Source organism: Castor canadensis, chromosome 10 (genome assembly GCF_047511655.1).
Source record: "Castor canadensis chromosome 10, mCasCan1.hap1v2, whole genome shotgun sequence".
NCBI classification, from domain to species: domain Eukaryota; kingdom Metazoa; phylum Chordata; class Mammalia; order Rodentia; family Castoridae; genus Castor; species Castor canadensis.
Window position 1 is genome coordinate 808,541 of NC_133395.1, and position 17,380 is coordinate 825,920.

The 17,380-nt window shown below is 50.1% G+C and overlaps 1 protein-coding gene across 1 annotated transcript; it reads right to left on the reverse strand.

Annotated features, from left to right (window-relative positions):
- Positions 1–1,935: 1,935 nt before the first annotated feature.
- Positions 1,936–16,983, reverse strand: Proz (protein Z, vitamin K dependent plasma glycoprotein). The gene is made up of 8 exons (XM_020164486.2): positions 16,825–16,983; positions 11,832–11,995; positions 9,717–9,741; positions 8,992–9,105; positions 7,904–8,035; positions 7,511–7,596; positions 3,310–3,427; positions 1,936–2,689 (listed from the first exon to the last, which is right to left on the reverse strand). The coding sequence occupies exons 1-8, from the start codon at positions 16,892–16,894 to the stop codon at positions 2,181–2,183; spliced, it is 1,218 nt and encodes a 405-aa protein (XP_020020075.2). The 5' UTR covers positions 16,895–16,983; the 3' UTR covers positions 1,936–2,180.
- Positions 16,984–17,380: the final 397 nt, after the last annotated feature.

The window sequence follows — 17,380 nt, forward strand, 5'->3', positions numbered from 1 at the left end:
GTCAGGAGCTAGTGATGGGACCCTGGAGATGCCCCTTTCCGAGGTATAGGTGGCAGTGTCTATGTCAGAGAGATGTAACTCTGTCTCTCTTTCTCTTCCTTTTCCTACAAGGCCATAGCCCTGTCAGGTCAGGACCTCACCTGACTTAATCTGACTTAATCACCTGTGAAGACTCCCCTCCACCTCTAGTCAGTCACCTTAGATCAGGACTTCAGCAGGGCTGAGGGCATGGTTCAGCCCTCTGCACTGGCTGTTTTCAGCTTTTTCAGACTATGCACATTTCCTCAGTTTATGAAAAACTTAGCTCATCTCTGCAAAGTTATCTGCTTGCCCCCTTCTGCAGAGAGGAGCTATTGGAGAAGCCTTCGGCCCCTCTTCTGCCCTGGGCAGCGCAGTTGTCGCACTGCGTGGGTGCTTCTGTGGGCATCCTCTTACTGTGGAAAACCATCCAGGCCTTATGGCTTGCAGCACTGGCACCCTTGATTTACTCATAAATCCGCATCTGGCCAGGACTTGGTAGGGAGATGTCCTCTGCTCCATGTGGCAGTGAAGGGGCCCTTCTGGGGGCTAGGGAGCAGCTTCCAATGCCAGGTGCTTGGGCTTAGAGCTCAGTGGAGTGGGGAGGCTCGTGCATGTAGCTCTCCAGAGGGTGCAGCTGGGTTCCAGGACTGAGAATCTCAGAGGAGCCAGGAAACAGACACTTGCGTGAATTTGTATCCTGATGGCATCCAGTTTCTCACTGAGCTGCAGAGTGGAGCGTGTGCTGTGGTTTCATGCAGTCTGGCAGTGAAGTCAGTCTTGGCAGGGCAGAGCGGGGAGGACCTTGCTACTGAGCCCCTCCAGGGCTAACTGCTGTGCTCCTGTCTCCTCTGCTGTGCATATCCATGGGCACTGTGCTGCAGAGCTACTTGGAAATCCTGTTTTCCCACTGCCCGGCAGGAGCCTTAAGCATCTTCTGATAAAAATGATGAGGTATAGTGATTTGTTGGAATTCTTGTGAGCACTTCTGAATTGCATTCTTCTGGGTTAATAACAACAAGGGTTAAGGTTTATGGATGTCTCCAGGTTGTTTCTTGAACAGTAAACAGTGACACTCACAGTTAAGGATTGATAGTGTAAGGTAATGTATGATCATGCCTGTCAGTGAAAGAAACAGCCTTAGTGCCTAGTACCCTTGTGTTTGGACTCTGTGCACAAGGCCTCGTGCACAGCTTGGTTCATGTCTGGGCACCCACAGAGGATGTATCATTGCAGCTGGCTTGCATTGACATCAAATAATCAGACGTGATTGTAGGCTAGTTTATTTGATATTTTTATTTTGATCTTGAGACAGGTTCTCAACTGTCATAGCCCAGGCTTGCTTCCAATTCACAATCCTCCCACCTCGACCTCCGGAGTATTGGATTGCAGCTCTGTGCTGCTGTGTCTGGATTGGTTTGGCCCTTTTTAAATGTTGTAGCCACATTCCTATTATTCCTTTTAGAGATGAAAACACTGAGGCACAAGGAGGTTAAGTAATCATTCAAGTGTTACCAGCTTAAGTGGCAGAGTTGAGAAGCTCCACTGCCAGCCCTGACCCCATGGTTCCCTGGAACCTGTCGGTCAGGCCTCCAGCATCCAAAGTGCTTCTTGGTACAGCCCTGTTGGAAGGCCCCACATTTTCTGACTTCTCATCCGTGTGCCTCCTGACCTTTTCCCAAACATGCCTCTCTACAGTATTCCCTGTCCATACCCCATCCAGCTGCTTCTTCCAGTGCACAGCAACAATTCCACTTGCAGTGAACCGAGGAGGTCACTTTCTGTCTGTAGCACCATTCTGAGGATTTTCCATGCCAGGGCTGCACTGACCATAGCTATGTATCAGACCGAGCTAGTTCATACCCTTTCTCCATTTAGCAGAGGCTTGGAAGAAGAAACAGTTTTCAGAAACTGGACTCGTTTGTGACTGACAGATTTATTTTATTTGATAGATCTCATTTTTTCTCAAGTTTTCCATTTAGCTAAAAAGTTCCAAGGAAAAAAATGTCAGCATCCAGCAATGACCTAGTAAGCTGGTAGTTGGTTGGCTCTGACAGTCTTACAACCACTTTTGTCACAGAATTTCAGTTTCTTCCTATGATTGCTGCTAAAATTTGGAATCTCACTGCATATTTTGTCCTTTCTGGCGTATTGAGTCTTAGTTACTTCATTATCTGTTTAAACCAGAGTGAGTATCTTGGGACTGTGGTGAGAAGGAACATATTTCCTTGTTCTTCTCTTGATGGTAACCCCAGAATCCCTGTGAGGAACCAGGTGCCCTTGTGTTCTCTGGTGACCACACTTCCTTCGACCCACTGCCCTGCCCCTGTCCTGCCCCTCTCACAGCACATCCTTGTTGTGACGGTCACATTCAGGGCCTGTCCACATTCCTCCCCATCCACAGTTGTGACTGGCAGCCTTGTTGGCATGGCACCCAGGTCTGTGTCATTGAGCGTCCAGCCACTGAGGAGGCCCTTTGTCCCTGGAATGAGGACACGCTCAGCGAAGTCCCTCTCGGGGATGCAGATGGGGAGCCCCACGCTGGGACACTGCACTGGCCTCTCCAGCTCCAGCAGCGAGATGTCATTCTGCCCTGACTCCTCCTCGTACCGCATGTGCACATGAATGCTCTTGATCCTGATGCTCACTGCGTCCTCGCTCCTGTCAGACCCTGAAATCATGAGCAATCATGGCAAAGTTTTAAAGGAAGGCTGATTTCTGGAGTTAGGTAACAGACTAGTTTCTCATTGAGGCCCATGACAAGGCAGAGGCTGCACCCCAGGACTGGCTGGGCAAATTGCCTGTCTCCATCAGTGTTGGCCTGGGAGTAAAGGCAGATTGGAGGACAAGCTGTGTCAACTCTTTTTAAGGTTAGAATCAGCTGTCTTATTTTGGAATACAGTGGGGTTTTGAGAAATGGTCAGAGATTAGGCATCAGTGAAGGGAACTCTCCAGGCTGCTCAAAAACTCTGCTTATGGGTTATTTTGTTGATTCAAAAGTATTTAAGAATAGAGAGAAAATGCATTTATTTTAGGGATCTTTAGATTCATTATAGGACATGTTGGCAGGTTACCATGTAAACTGCAGGAGAGAAATGATTGCTTGGTTTTTACAGCTGGAGAATCAGGCACAGCAAAACTAGAGATGAGGCTGAGGTGACCCAGTGGAGGGATTTGAACCCAACTCTTCTGACTGCCCCACTGCTGTGTCAGACAGTTAAATTTCCAGTCATTCCTACATATTGTTTTATTTCCAGTGCCATCTTACAAAATCCATGAAAAGATACTTACCTACTTTCACACTAATATTTCTATGTCTTAGTGAACATCTTGCTGTTGTCAATACAAAATCTTCCTGTATTAGAACACCACCACAGAAGTCTTTCCCTTTGGAATTTGTTAACTTGACCTTCAGAAAACAAAACAGACAATAGGCAGTGACATCTTGCAGGATTAGGGGGCAGTAAAGCTTACTGGCTAGGGTTCTGGACTACTAAGCAGCCAGTTTTCATACCCTTCCCACCACTTACATGGCCACTGAGATCTGACGGGTCACTGGAAAGCCGTGCTTTCCTTTGCTTGGGTATAAATGGGTCCCTTCTAGCCCAGGCAGAGTGACGGTGATCAGATTTTCCCTCCCGTAGAGCAATGCAAAAGGAAAGAAGTTACAGAGGACTGGTCTCTTGAATGGGTGACTTGGGAAGAACTGCTGGGCTCCCTGAGCTGGAGAGAGAGCTAGAAGCCACAGAAAACAAAGCGCTAGAGTCACAGGACAGTCCTGCAGAGGACAGGACTGAGGAGCTACAGGTCCCCTAGGTGTCAGCAGTCAGGATAGCACACCTGTGTATGGAAAGAAGCCACTGAAGACGGAAGAATTCCCTAAAGAGCTGGAGGGAATGGTGCTGGGAGTTCACAAGGGCTGGCAATAGGGTGTCCTGCCAGCCAGTGGCGGGTCCAACAGACGCTGGGTAGAGCATATAGCAGGGTCTTACTGCTGTGGTAGGAATAATTGACCCTCCAGCTACTCTAGTCCTACCTAACAAATCCTAAAAGCACTATGCCAACAGATCAAGCTGTTCCCATGTGTTTTAACCATGTCCCAGAACAACATTCAGATATATTTACAAAGCACAAAACTGTTACCTGATGAGGCACGGCTTGTCTGCAATCCATTAAAGATCACCAGGCACACAAACAAAAACACTGCCCATTCTGAGAAGAAAAGCCAACCAAAATTGACTGAGAGCTACTAACAGATGTTAGCAGACAAGGACCATGGAGCAGCAATTGTCACTATTTCAAACAGACAAAAAAGTTAAGTAGAGACAAAAAAGATCCAACTTCAATTTAGATGATTGCTGCAATATGTGAGTCATGGAATTAATGGCAGATTAGAAGCTGCAAAAGAAAAGATTAGTGACCTTGAAGATAGCAACAGAAATGGCCCAGAATAAAATCACTTGAGAATAGAGATATTTTTAAAGTGAATGGACCATCACTGAGCTGGGGGACGCTAGACAGCTCAAGATACATCTACATTAGAGGAGAGGGAGATGACAGAAAATATTGAAAAAATGGTGCCCATAATTTTTCCAAATTTGACTAAACTACAAGTTGAGCACCCCAATCCCAAAAATCTGCAATCTGAAATGCTCCAAAATTCAGAACTTTTTGAGCTCGACTGTGACACTCAGATTTTGGATTTTGAAGCATTTCAGATTGGTGGATGAAGCCCACATAAAGATCTTCAAAATCTGAAATCTCCCAAGCAAGAGACATCCAGTCTGTGTAATCCATAGGTCTGAGATTCTCAACAATCCCCAAGCATAAAAAATACAAGGGAGCAACAGCAGTACCCAAATTGCTCATGGCCAGTGACAAAGAGGGTCTTAAATGCAGCCATGGGGAAAGGACACGGCAAGAGGGCCACAGGGAAAGGTGATGACATATCTGCAGAAGCCAGGTTAGCCCAGAGACAATGCAGTGCTGTCAGGAGAACAACATCTTTCAAAGAGAAAGGTGAAATAAAGACTCCTGAGGTCAACAGAGCCAAAGTTGTCTTCCCAGAAACCCTCTAACACAGGCAAGAAGGTGGTACCACGTCTGCCAGATGTCTGCCCCAGCACACCTGCAAGTTTTCTTCCTTGTGATTTAAACTTCTTTACAGGATGCTGTCTAATCAAAAGTACAACTACAGTGCAGCACTGCAGCCACCTATAGATGTGAGACGTGGGACAGAAGCAACAGCAAGGCCAGGAGGGAAGAGATGGGCTGTGCCCTGAACAAAAGGATGAGTTAGAGCTGAAGAGCCAGCAAAGGAGACGTGATGAAGTCCTAAGAAGCACATGGTCCAATTGAGGCAGGAAAGGAAGACAAGGAGAAGAGCAGTGGAGAAAATAGAATGCAAAAAGGAAGGCGATAGACCAAACCCAGACCCTGTTGACAGCAGCAAAGGCAAAATGGTGTAGATATCCCATTACAAGGCAGCCATATATTCTTGGATCAGATAGAAACAATACCCAACTAACTGCATGCCCTTTAAATACAAAAATACAATAGGTGAAAAGTAGAAGATGGGGAAAAGAAATACCAGGCCAACACTGATCAACAGGAAGCTACCATGTCTAGCCAGTACCAGACAGAGATCACAGAGCCAGGGACATGAAAAGGAGGAGAGAGAGGTTAGTGTGAGGGTTAAGTGAAATGACACATGCACACATGGTGTACACGACTGGCCTCATAAAACGGAAAGTGCATGAAAGAGCTTCTCAGAGGTACTGTGGCCTGCCTTCTGGAGACTTTGTGTGTTTTTTGAAGACCTGCCTCAGGAAGTACACTGACTTCAGGCTTGCCGCCCTGGGGACAGTGCTGTCCTCCCTGTAGCTGGATGGAAGAATGACCTGTACATTAGCCTGTTGGGCCCCAGTAAAACGGCGGAAGGCAGTGTCGATTCTTACCTGGAATGTAAGAAACAACTAGGTTCTTAAAGATAATTTTCAGCTCTGTATTTTGCTAGGTGTGGTAATCTCTTTTCCAGTCTGTTTTAGAAAAACTCCATATATTCAGTTAGATAAGTTCAGGCCTATTTCTCATACCATAGTGAAAATCAACAGTATTTATCTTGCCTGGATCAGCTTGTTTCTGAGCACGCTTGAGTTTGAGGATGGTCACCACCTGGCCACATAAGTCCTCATGCTCCCAGCGTGCCTTAGGAAACTGAAGACAACATGTATTGGCAGAACTAGGCCACTGTCACCACCTTGCCCAACAAGATCCAAGGCTCAGCCTGGCACACCAGTGGGGCAGACAGTGATAAGAAGAATGGGGTGTGAACAAGGGTTTCTAGAAGCTTCTGGAGTAACAGCAGTGAGAGCAAGAGGTCACTAAAAGCTGATTAACAAGGCCATCCAGCTTTGTCCCTCCCATCCCATCGCTCTGTCCACTCCTTTCCTTCAGTCCGCATTTCCAGCCTAGCCTGGCCCAGGTCTCTGCTGTTTTCCCTTCCAGCTCTCCACCCACTGCCGCAGTGATGGAGGTCGGCTGAATAAAAGCAGCAATAATTTTTATATTCATTTCACATGGAAATAATGTTTCTATTGTGTTAAAGCAGATGATCAAAATTAACTTTACCTGCTTTTCTGGTATTAGTGTAGTTAGTGGAAGATTTTAAATTGCTTACGTTACATTCCTACCGGACAAGGCCTTTCTAAGGGAGATGCTGAGGCAGAAGGGAAGAGTCTGCCTTAAATAGGGCTAAGAGGCAAGCAAGAGGGAAATGCAAGGAAATCAAAACTAGTGTGGGAGGTATAAAGCCCTATTGATAGAATAATAAATAAAGCAAGGAAAGAATAAATTACTGTCCAGAGTAGCAGGTGAGCCCCAGCATGTGTGTGGAGTCATCTGCGGGGAGGAGAAACACTGCAAGTTGCCAGGCTCGGGTTTGAAGCTTTTCTACCAAGAGTAACAGGTAAGTATACAGAAACAGAACATTTAACCTTACTTTGTCAAAGGGGAAAGGAAAAGGATAAGGAGGACTGCAAAGAAAGCAGTAAAACAATGGAACTGAGACTCCAGCCAGGAGTGGAGCAAGGGGTTGTGTGAAACCATGGGCTCTTCTGCCTCCCGGAGTCAGGGGCGCCTCTGCAGGCTGGACAGTGCTTACATCCTGAGAACTCCACGTGGAGCAAATGATGCCGGCAGCCAAGGCTGTAGCTTCAGCATGAGAAAGCGTTGATGTGAGTGGAGATCAGTAAAGAGCTCACCTGAGTCACCATGGCCAAGTCTCTTAGTCTCTTTCTTTTCTCTCTCTCTCGCTCCCCCCCTTCCTCTGTCCCTCCCTCCCTCCCTCTCCCTCTCATTATTTGCAGACCCAGCTTTGGGCTTGCTAGGCAGGAGCTGTGCCTCTGAGCCACACCCAGCCCCTAGTCATCACCTCTCTATTTGGCAAGAACGTGGAAGTGACAAGCAAGGACTTTTGTACAGTGCTTGTTACCTGCCACAGGAAGCTGGGGGGATTCCACGGGCTTCCCTCTGGGGTTGTGATGTCTCCAGATGTCAGGGCACCACATGCACACCTCTCTTCAGTTGTGGTGACAACACGAGAAGAAAATCAGTCCTCCGTGCACACAGTGCTAGCCATTAACTCTCATCTGAATGCTGACAAACTTGAGATAATCGATGCACAGGCAGAGTGCACCTCACCGGGTAGCCCAAGTGATAGAATGGTGCGGAGCCTCCTGACAGAGGGAGCTCCTGGCACCGTTGTGCTCTAGCACGGAGGCCAGCAGCCTGAGCCAGTGATTCCCACCGTAGCAAGAACCCCTAACCATCAGAGGGAGGATGTGGATAGTGGAGGGCACGGCTGCCGTCCCACCTGAGAACTCACCGTTTGGAATGCACGACTTGTGGTCTGGACCCAGCTTGTAACCCTTCGCACAGCTGCACATATAGGAGGCCTGCCCTGGGTGGCAGAAGTGCTGGCACCCATCTGTCCTCTCTGGGTGACATTCATTTGTAGCTGAAAGAGAAGAAAAGGGTAAAACCAGAAGTTCCAAGGTGGAAGTAGTCGCGCCATCTCCTTGCAGCGAGTCATTCTCCTTGGACTGTTGTTGACTCATCATGTAAAGCTTCACATGGAAACAGGACATGGCCAGGCCAGGGTGACACTTGGGTTTGTCCTCAGGAGGCTTGGTCCTGGTGTCTCTCCGTCTGTATTGCATGTGTGTCTGTCTCTTAGCTGGCTTTCTTTCCCACCGCAATGGCTGCTTCTGTAAATGGCTTGGTTGAGAAGAGTGAGATGGAAAGATAGGGGACTTAGCAAGGGTTGAGATGGGGGTAGAGCATCTGAGGTGGGGAACTTTCCACCAAGAGCGACAAGATGGGAACCCCATGGCACAGGGTCAACTGGAGATGTCCATGAAGCATGACCTGGAGCTGCTAAGGAGGCAGACGGAGTTAAAACCTGGACTTGGGAGAGATTTCTGGGTGGTAAGTAATATTCTCCCCGGAAAATCTGACTCTAGCTGTCTGGATACAGTGAAGGGATTAAGTGCATTTGTTTCTGTAGCTGATAATTTTTCACAGGCATTGGTTCCCTCAACCCCAGGAGGGCATTTGTTTAAAGACTTTGACTCTCCCTTTCTGAAGTGTCCCCCAGTGGCATGCCAACTGGACACATCAGTGTGTGTCCGCAGCTGGTGAGCAAAGTATGCAAGGGTTAGGGGGCTGGGTTAGGGAGCAAGGGAGGAGGGGGCCCTATGCCATGAAAAATCCGGGAGCCCTTTTGGAGCATGAGGGCAGGTCATCAAATGGAGCCAGCACTTGGGGTATGGCTTCTAGGGAGAAGCTGTGGAACAGGAGGGTTCCCCTGGGGTGAGCAGATCGAGTGCACAGCTTCCCTCCACTGGGAGTCTGGCTGGGCGGTAGAGGTCATTTGCCAGGCAGGGCAGAGGTTGGGGGTGGATGGGGCCTCACCCATCGCGCAGTTCCTGCCCTCGTAGCCAGGGGAGCAGGTGCAGGTGTAGGTGCGAATGTGGTCCTGGCATGTCCCATTGTTGAGGCAGGGCTGGGAGATGCATGGAGAGCCACCTGTGGGAGGAGGAGGGGCCTTTGAGTCTGTGCCATGCCACCTCCGTTCAGCGTAAAGGAGGCCAGCTGCTGGGTGCCTCTTGCCCCACTGGGTGCCATGTCCCCTACCTCCCCTCATCCCTCACCTTCTCCATCATGTACCCCACATATGAGGCCTCTCTCAGCAAACTTCTCTCTCCTTCGTCTGTGTCCCCATGCCTGTATGACGGTGGCTGCAGAAATGAGTAGCTCTCCCCTACTCATTTCAAGGATGGGTCCTTGCTCTGGCCTCATCTTCACATCTGTCTCTGCTATCACCACCCTGTGCCTCCACCTCATGAGGAACGTCTGCCTGTAGTCCCCATGCCAGACTCATCTGGGTCTGGATCAAAGGTATCCAAAGTCTGAGACTTCCTGGAGTCCAAGCTAGGGATGGGAGGAGCTGGTCTGGTGGGGACCCTTCACCTGCTGCCTGAGCCCTCAGACATTGGGCAAGGTCCTGCTGGCAGACTATGGGGGCTTTGCGACACTTGTCGCAGGGAAGGCCAAACGCTGGTCCCAGGAGCCAGAGGCTTGGAATGCAAGTCCACAGCCTCATCTTAGGATGCAGAAGAGAGATGGGAACCACTTACCTCCATACTGTCTCCAGAATCCATCCTGTGAAGGGGAAACAAAAGCATTACAAAGGAGCCTTCACTTGTCTGCATCCCCTCCCCTCCCGTAGACAGACTTGAAGGCAAGAAGATGTGGACTTTATTCACCCAATAGGAGAGTGTTGGTGGAAGCAAAGACGTGAAATTCTTTATGTCTGTTTATTGGTACTGAACTTACTAAACACCTACGTAACACGTCTGAGTCCACATGTATCCACCACGCCTCAGGAGGAGGGGGGTGGTGTGTGGCAGAGGCACAAACCCCCTGCCACAGCCTCCCGATGCCCGGGGTCTCCTCCCACATCCCTCTACAGAAGCACGTGGCACATGTCCCAAACTCATACCTCCCTTTCTTGTTTATAAGCCGGTTACAGTTTTGAAGGTGTGGGAGGATGTCTGGGGGAGGCTAGTCTGAGGTGGGGGTACCAAAAGGAGGAGAGTTACCCAAGACCGAAAGCCTGGAAAGAAATGAGACACCGCGTGGCCCCATGATGTCAGGAGGGATTGGCGCGTACCAATCTTCCCTTTCCCAGGAAGTGTGAAACTGAAATGTAGGAGCTGGGGCTGTGGCTTAGTGGGAGAGTGCTTGCCTGGTACGTATAAGACCCTGGGCTTGCTTCCCCAGTACCTCAAGTAGGAAAACTGAAATTGAGGATAAGATACTTCAGAATATTCACTCTTTTCACTCAGTGCAAGTACAAGGATCACAGCCCGAGGCTGGTTGGAGGCAAAAATGCCAGACCCTATCAAAGGGCTGGAGGCACTGCCCAAGTGGTAGAGCGCTGCCCAGCAAGCACAGGGCCCGGAGTTCAAGTTCCAGCGCCAACAGCAAAAAAAAGAGTTTTCTTAAATGTGTTACGAATGGTCTGTTCCAGAAGAGGTGTCTCACATTCGAGCATTTAAGAAGTTATCATTTGAAAGTTATTTTAAAATATACTAAAGGAGCAGTTCAACATTTTATTCAGAACCAACTTTAAATATTGCTACCTTGTCACATAGAACTAGGAGACTTTTCTTTTTTTGCTGTGCTGGGGATGAAACCCAGGACCTCACACAAGCTAAGCGAGTGCTGTACCTCTGAATACACAGCAGCATGGGGAAATCTTTAATAAAACCTTTGCTACTGTATTTATTTGTACAAAATATTCTGTATCCCCCAGGTTTTGACTGCCTCTGTCTTCTGATAAGCTTGAGTAATTACAAATGTCAAATGTTTTTTGATGGGACTAGGATTTGAATTCAGGACTTCACACTTACAAAACAGGCACTCTACCACTTGAGCCACGCCTCCAGTCCATTTTGCTCTGGTTATTTTGGAAATGGGGTTTTGAGAACTATTTGCTGCGGCTGGCCTTGAACTGTGATTCTTCTGATCTCAGCCTCCCAAGTAGCTAGGATTACGGGTGTGAACCACCCTGCCTGGCAAAAATGGAAAACTCTTACCTGTATTAGGGTGTGAATGAGAAAACATTTAATCCAAAGTAAAAATTATGAAGGACTGGAGGTGTGGCTCAAGTAGTAGAATGTCTGCTTTCCAAGTGCTGAAGCCCTGAATTCAACCCCAGTCTCACAAAAAAAAGAAAGAACTCAAAAATACTAACTTTGAATTAATTACAGGTGGCTCACACCTGTAATTCTAGCTACTGAGATCAAGAGAATTGAGGTTCGAGGCCGCCTGGGTAAACAGTTCACAAAACCCTGTTTCCAAAATAACCAGAGCGAAATGGACTGGAGGTGTGGCTCAAGCAGTAAAGCACCTGCTTTGCAAGTGAGAAGCCCTGAGTTAAAAAAAAAAAAAAAGACTATGAGACATTTTCTTACTGTGTAGCTGGAAGATTTTTGTATTTCCATCTTTTTTGTCATATTGAAGCAATGGGAACTTAAACCCATCAGTCCTGACACAGGTGGGTTGGGCAGGTCTCCCTGAGCAGGGTCCCCTCCTGAGGCTGGGCCAGGACTGGGTCTCCTCACTTCCCTATGTCTGGTTCCTGTGTGTGAAGTCAGGCTCCTGCAGGCCCAGGACACCTGCCCAGTGTGGGGTGCGCCGGGCAGCGGTCAGTCAGTCAGGAGGTGAGTGCAGCTGGGCATACGTACTGTGAGCGCACCATTTTCAAACACTTCTCTTGCTTCTTCATAAATGCAGATTTCTTCATAGCATTCCCTCTCCAAGTTCCCCTGAAAGATCTCTTCCAGGAGGTAGGAGCCAGCGCGCTTCCATCTCCCCAGAGCCGAGTTTGCTCTAGAGGCTGAAAGAAACACTGGGGAGGGGATAGGACGGTAGAGGTGTGACCCTGAGGATCTCCCCAGGCATCAGGGCCTCTGATGTGTCTTGACCCCCATCTCGAGGGCTGGGCTGGGCCCTCTGTCCTCAGGGCCAGCAGTTCACTTCCCTGGCTAGGTGTTCATGTCCTCTTTGGGAAGCAGATGGACAGACCTGGGGATTGTCGGCAGACACACTGACATTCTGCTGAGCCAGAGCCCAGAGAGGCTCAGTCACCTGCAGCTGGTGAGCGTTGGGACAAAAGTCTGAGTCCAGGCCACTCCCCTCGGCACTGGCTTAAACTGTGTCTGTCCTGCTGTTGCAGAAACAGGAAGTCCAGACAGACCTGTGAGCCAAGCAGGCTTTGGGAGGATTTCTGTGAAGGGAGGGGTAGAGGCAGACAGGCACCCACAAGTGAGCATCACCTGTTTTGCTGGTTTAGGGATGGAACTGCTTTCCTGCAGAAGGAAAGAAACATGACTAAAGAAGGGAGGGGAGACTCTGGAAGGGTTTGTGTCAGAGGCGAAGGTGCAATAAGTAGACCCGTACAGACAACGGCTCAGACACTGCCCTTCCCTTTGCTCATCAGCAGGCCGGGGGACCCTGCAGTGTGGTTCTCCACAGGACAGCACTGGGCCTGGCTCCTTCTACCTGTACTGTCACTCCCTGAGCACCTGGGCAGAGGCCTGCCAGGGACAGTCCTGGGAGTCTGCACATGGCAGGAGAGGCTGCGCTGCCCCCAAACAGCGATGCTGCCACAGGGCTTGGAAACCTGTCCCACTAGACGGGTGCATCCAGCATGAGGCCACTGTGGAGGCTGAGGATGGGTCTGCAGGGATGGGTCTGAGTCTGCCACCATGGTCGCAAAGTGGTGAGCAGCCCCATTTGGCTGTGATCACAGGCATGGGGGTGGTGAAGGACATGAGTTTAGAGATGGCTGGACTCTGCAGCAGGGATTTACTGAGCCCCTTCCACTGGGACTTGACAGAGAACCAAACACAGCCTATGCCACCCTCACAGGGAGTCAGTGCTGGGGAACTAGGCACAGAAACAACGACTGATGGTGAGAAGTGCAGGGTGCCACCATAAAGGAGAGTCGGAGAGAGCAAGGACCCTGGAGGCCGGGGCACAACTGGCTGAAGGGTCAGGGAGGAGAAAGGAGGGCAGATGTGCAGAGACTCCTAGAAGGAGTGCCTGCCCAGCCAGAGGGTGGCAGGGAGCGCCTGAGTGGCCTTGGATGCCCTGTGGATGGAGATGAGAATGTGAAATGCAGCTCTGGTCAGCTGTCCCCATGGCAGTCCTTTGGAACACAAGAACCCCTGGTTTCTGACGGACACATAGCTGTCCCGAATGAAGACCACTTTCCAGACACCAGTGGGGCTGAGGGTGCTGTGTGCCTAGGCACTGGCTGGGAAAAACAAGTAGAAGGGAAGCCTTCTCGAAAACACCTGGTGCAGCCCTCGGCCCCTTTCCCTTTGCCCCTCCCTCCGTTCTGCTGCCTGGCTGGAGCTCTAAGCATAATTCTGGAATCTGAAGAAGAGGCCCCCTCCAGAAGAATTGAGCATCTGGTGTGTGACTCGCAGTTCCTGACACACGCAGCTTCATGTTTTTATGTGAAAAAGAAATAGTTTTCCCCAATACCTGTTACCCCTCCCTTTTTGGCTATAAATTGCCCAACCTGGAGAGAAGTCGCCCCTATGGCCCAATGAAGCCCAATGTGCCTTCACCTAGACTTGGCACCAGACATGGGTTGCTCGTTCTCAGTGTAAATTCCACAGATGAGTGTCCTCGGAGCATCACTTCCACGGCCTCCTGACGTCATTACTTCCACAGACTGCTTATTACGATGGTGGCCGCTCCTTAGATGCTCTGAGGGGAGCACACACGGCGTGGCCTTGGGCAGCAGGATCGATTCCTGGGTCTCTGGGAAGTCCTCAGGTTCAGAATCAGGTTGTGGGAGGGTTCTTTGCTTCCTCCAGCTTCGAAGCACTCTAGGCTGGTCTTGTGGCCACAGTACTCCAACAGCTGCCTCCGCCTTCACACGACCTCCAGCATCTCTGTCAACCGGCTGCCTTGTAAGGACACCGGTCACTGGGTCCAGGGCTCGTCCTTGGAGGAGGATGGATGACCTCGTCTTGGCTAATGACATATGCAAGACCCTATTTCCAAATAAGGTCCCATGCTAAGCGACTGGGTAGACAGTGGCCATAGGCTTCCGGTGGAGGGAGGTGCTTTGGGATGTGGCACCCAAAGGGCCTTTCACCAAATGGTTTCAGCCTCTGTGGATGATTTCACCTGAACCAGTTATCACCCGTGGAACTGAAGAACAGTTATTATTATTATTATTATTATTATTTTGGCGGGACTGGAGTTTGAACTCAGGCTTCACACTTGTAAAACAGGTGCTTTACTACTTGAGCCACACCTCCAGTCCATTTTGCTCTGGTAATTTTGGGGACGGGGTCTCACAAATTATTTGCCTGGTCTGGCTTCAAACCTTGGTCCTCTTGACCTCATCCTTCCAAGTAGCTGGGGTTACAGGTATGAGCTACCAGTGCCTGGCTGCAGAACAGTGAGTTTTAACTCGATCCTTTATGTTTTCAATTGGTGTTTTGTGGTAAAGGAGAACGTTTGCTTCTTCCTTTTTTTGTTTGATTCTAAAGTTAAAGTTTCCCCATTTCAGTCCTTCTTTCTTTCTCACATGTGTATGAGCGTTTTCATGTCTCTGATTTCTTTTCCTGTTTTTATCACATTTCCTGAACCGTAATGAACGTTTATCTTATGTTCTGTGTCTACTCCTGCTGTTTTCTGCCAGCTCTGGCTGATGCTCATCTGATGTCCTGAGGGGTTGGAGATTTTGGCTCTCTTGCCCATTTTCTTTTGCAGTTATCACAGGCTGGAATTCTCTGAGGCCAAGATGACAGTGGTCTTCCCGCCCTCAGAGTCAGCACTTCCTGTCCAAGCAGACTCATTGCTAAGTTGTCAGGTTTTCCAGAGCCTGGGAGAGTGAAGCAGAAAGGGCTTCACGTGGCTGGAGCCATTGCCTCTGACTCTCAGGAGAGAATGTCAGAGGTGCCCACCTCTAGATGGGACTCCGCATAGCCTACCTCCCTGCAGATCCCCCTGGCAGGCCAGGGAGCCATCTTCTGTGACTTGTCCCAAGGTGCCAGGCTCCAGGGACCTGCAGGCAGAGACACTGGAGTTCTCTTCCTGCCCTTCCTCCTTTGGCCTCTGTTGATTTCTTATCCTGGTGTCAGCCAGGGATATGTATGTTGAGAACAATAGAAAACACTTAACCCATGCTCAGTTTTTATCTGGGGGGTTTCCGGACCTCTGGCCCACTGTCCGAAGAAACACATTCCAGGCTGCTGCAGGTGTTGTCTCTGCAATGATGTCACCTGGGGGCCTCTGTCACCCAGACAAGCCTGACTGACCTTTGCAGCCACACCACGACAATGGTTTTCAATTTTTCTAAAGGTTTTAACCAGAAGAGGGATGCGGCTAGCTTGCTGTGTGCAACTTGTCCTGTTTACTGTGTGGAGGACAGAGTAGGTGGGACATGGGCCGTTCGGGAGATGTGGCCTTGTGGATAGCACTCACTGTCCAAGAGAGATGAGGTGTGAGCCCCTGGATCTTGTAACAATTTCCAGTAACCACATTTAAAAACATCCAATAAAACAGGTGAAATTAATTTTAATAATATTCAATCTAATAAATGCAAGCTTTTACCATTTCCCCGTGTAACTGTTTAAAAACTGCTTGCATCCTTATTTTTTGTACCAAGCTCTGAAGTCTGGCACATCTCAGCGCCTTTGCACGCTCTCGCCCATCCTGAGGCTCAGGGTTCCTCAGACACCACAGGGCAGGAGTCGTGGGCTGCACAAGCTGAGTCCAGGGACTGGAGGCCGACTGGGGCTGCAGGAAGAGCCCACTGTCTGGCTGGAGCCAGGCTCCAGATCTGGATAAAGCTGCCATTCTGGAACCTGAGAGCAGCAGAAGAGGGGGTGCTTGGTGGGGCTTGGTGTGCATTGGGTCAGAGGTGAAGAAATGAGGTGCACAGAGCTGGAGACACAGCGCCTGGGTGGTGAGCGGCTGCCAGTGGTCTTTAAAATCTTGATAAAACAGGAAGTGAAGACACCTAAAACACACACAGCTTCCCGAGAGGAGAAAGTCACACCAGTTAACTCCCTCAAGTGGCCTCAGGGACTTTTGTACCCTGAGCCAGCAGTGACTCCGTTCCTTCAGCTGTCATCAAAGCAGACAACTTGTTTCTCTCAGGTGTTGAGTCTGGGCTGAAATTCCCACTGCTGTAATTATTTGGGGGTGTGGGACCAGGGTATAAGCCTCACCTGGCTGTCACCCACCCGCTGCAGGACTTTGGGTGCCTTGTCGGCAGCCCTGCTAGGAGGGCAGCCAGCTGGTGGTGTCAGGAGAGGCTGCTTCCCCATGCTACTGGGTCAGGACTCTCTGCCACATACCTGTGTGACCCTCGCTGCCCCTCTGTGCCCCTCTGCTTCCTCAGGCAGCAGTCTGTCTCCAGGCCCTGCCTCGGCTTGTCCCCCCACCCTGTCCCTCGTGACGTCCCCCTTCCCCCTACATCTCCTGCATGCCTCCTGTGTCTCAGTATATCGTTTGGAGGACCCAAGGCCACACCACTGTTTTTAACATACTGCTACCACATGAGAGCGAAGTCCAGCACAGCATTTCAGGAGGGACAATGAGGACAGGTCTGGTCCCTTGGGGCTCCTAGAAAGAATGTCATCTGCAAATCCACTGTGGGCTGCATTAGAAAGGACAAGGTGATAGATGGAAAGACCAGATGCCTACCTGACACCTCCGCCTGGTGGAGGACAAGGATGAAGATGAGGCTCCAGAGCAGGGGGACACAGCCGGCCATGCTGACCCAGAGCCTATCCAGCCAGGCAGGACAAGGTCTGCAAACAGCAAAGTCCAGGGCCCTGGGGAGGTACTCTGCTCAGCAGGTTCTCAGAACACACAGAGGGCCCGGCTGAGTGACCTGCCAACCTGAGATGTCTTCAGGTTGAACAGGAGATGTGTGGTCAATATGCAGTCTCTCCTGCACACTCCACGTCAGCCAAAGCAGGAGCAAAAGGCAGAGGGGCCTCAGGAGACACCAGGGAGACCTAGTGGGTGGACCCCCAACCCTGGGATGAAGACAGGAGACCATCCAGGTAGCTGACAGCAAAGCCAGGTGACGGAAGGGAGCACAGGCAGCTCCAGGCTCCCCTCATTGCCTGGCTGTGTACAAGTGGGCTTCTCTCCCTGCCAGAGTCATCCTGGGTCTAGGGCACAGCAGTGAGCAGGAAGGGCACATGGAGACAGGGAACTCACAGGCTGGGTGGGAAACACAGCAGGGGGAAGG

Excerpts from the sequence above, each read along its gene's own strand:
- Proz (XM_020164486.2), bottom strand. The coding sequence starts at position 16,894 with ATGGCCGGCTGTGTCCCCCTGCTCTGGAGCCTCATCTTCATCCTTGTC. Across the intron at positions 7,597-7,903 it reads CAAGTCGTGCATTCCAAACG|AGAGGTGTGCATGTGGTGCC; the intron begins GTGAGTTCTCAG and ends CCACAACTGAAG. Across the intron at positions 2,690-3,309 it reads AAATATTAGTGTGAAAGTAG|GGTCTGACAGGAGCGAGGAC; the intron begins GTAAGTATCTTT and ends TCATGATTTCAG.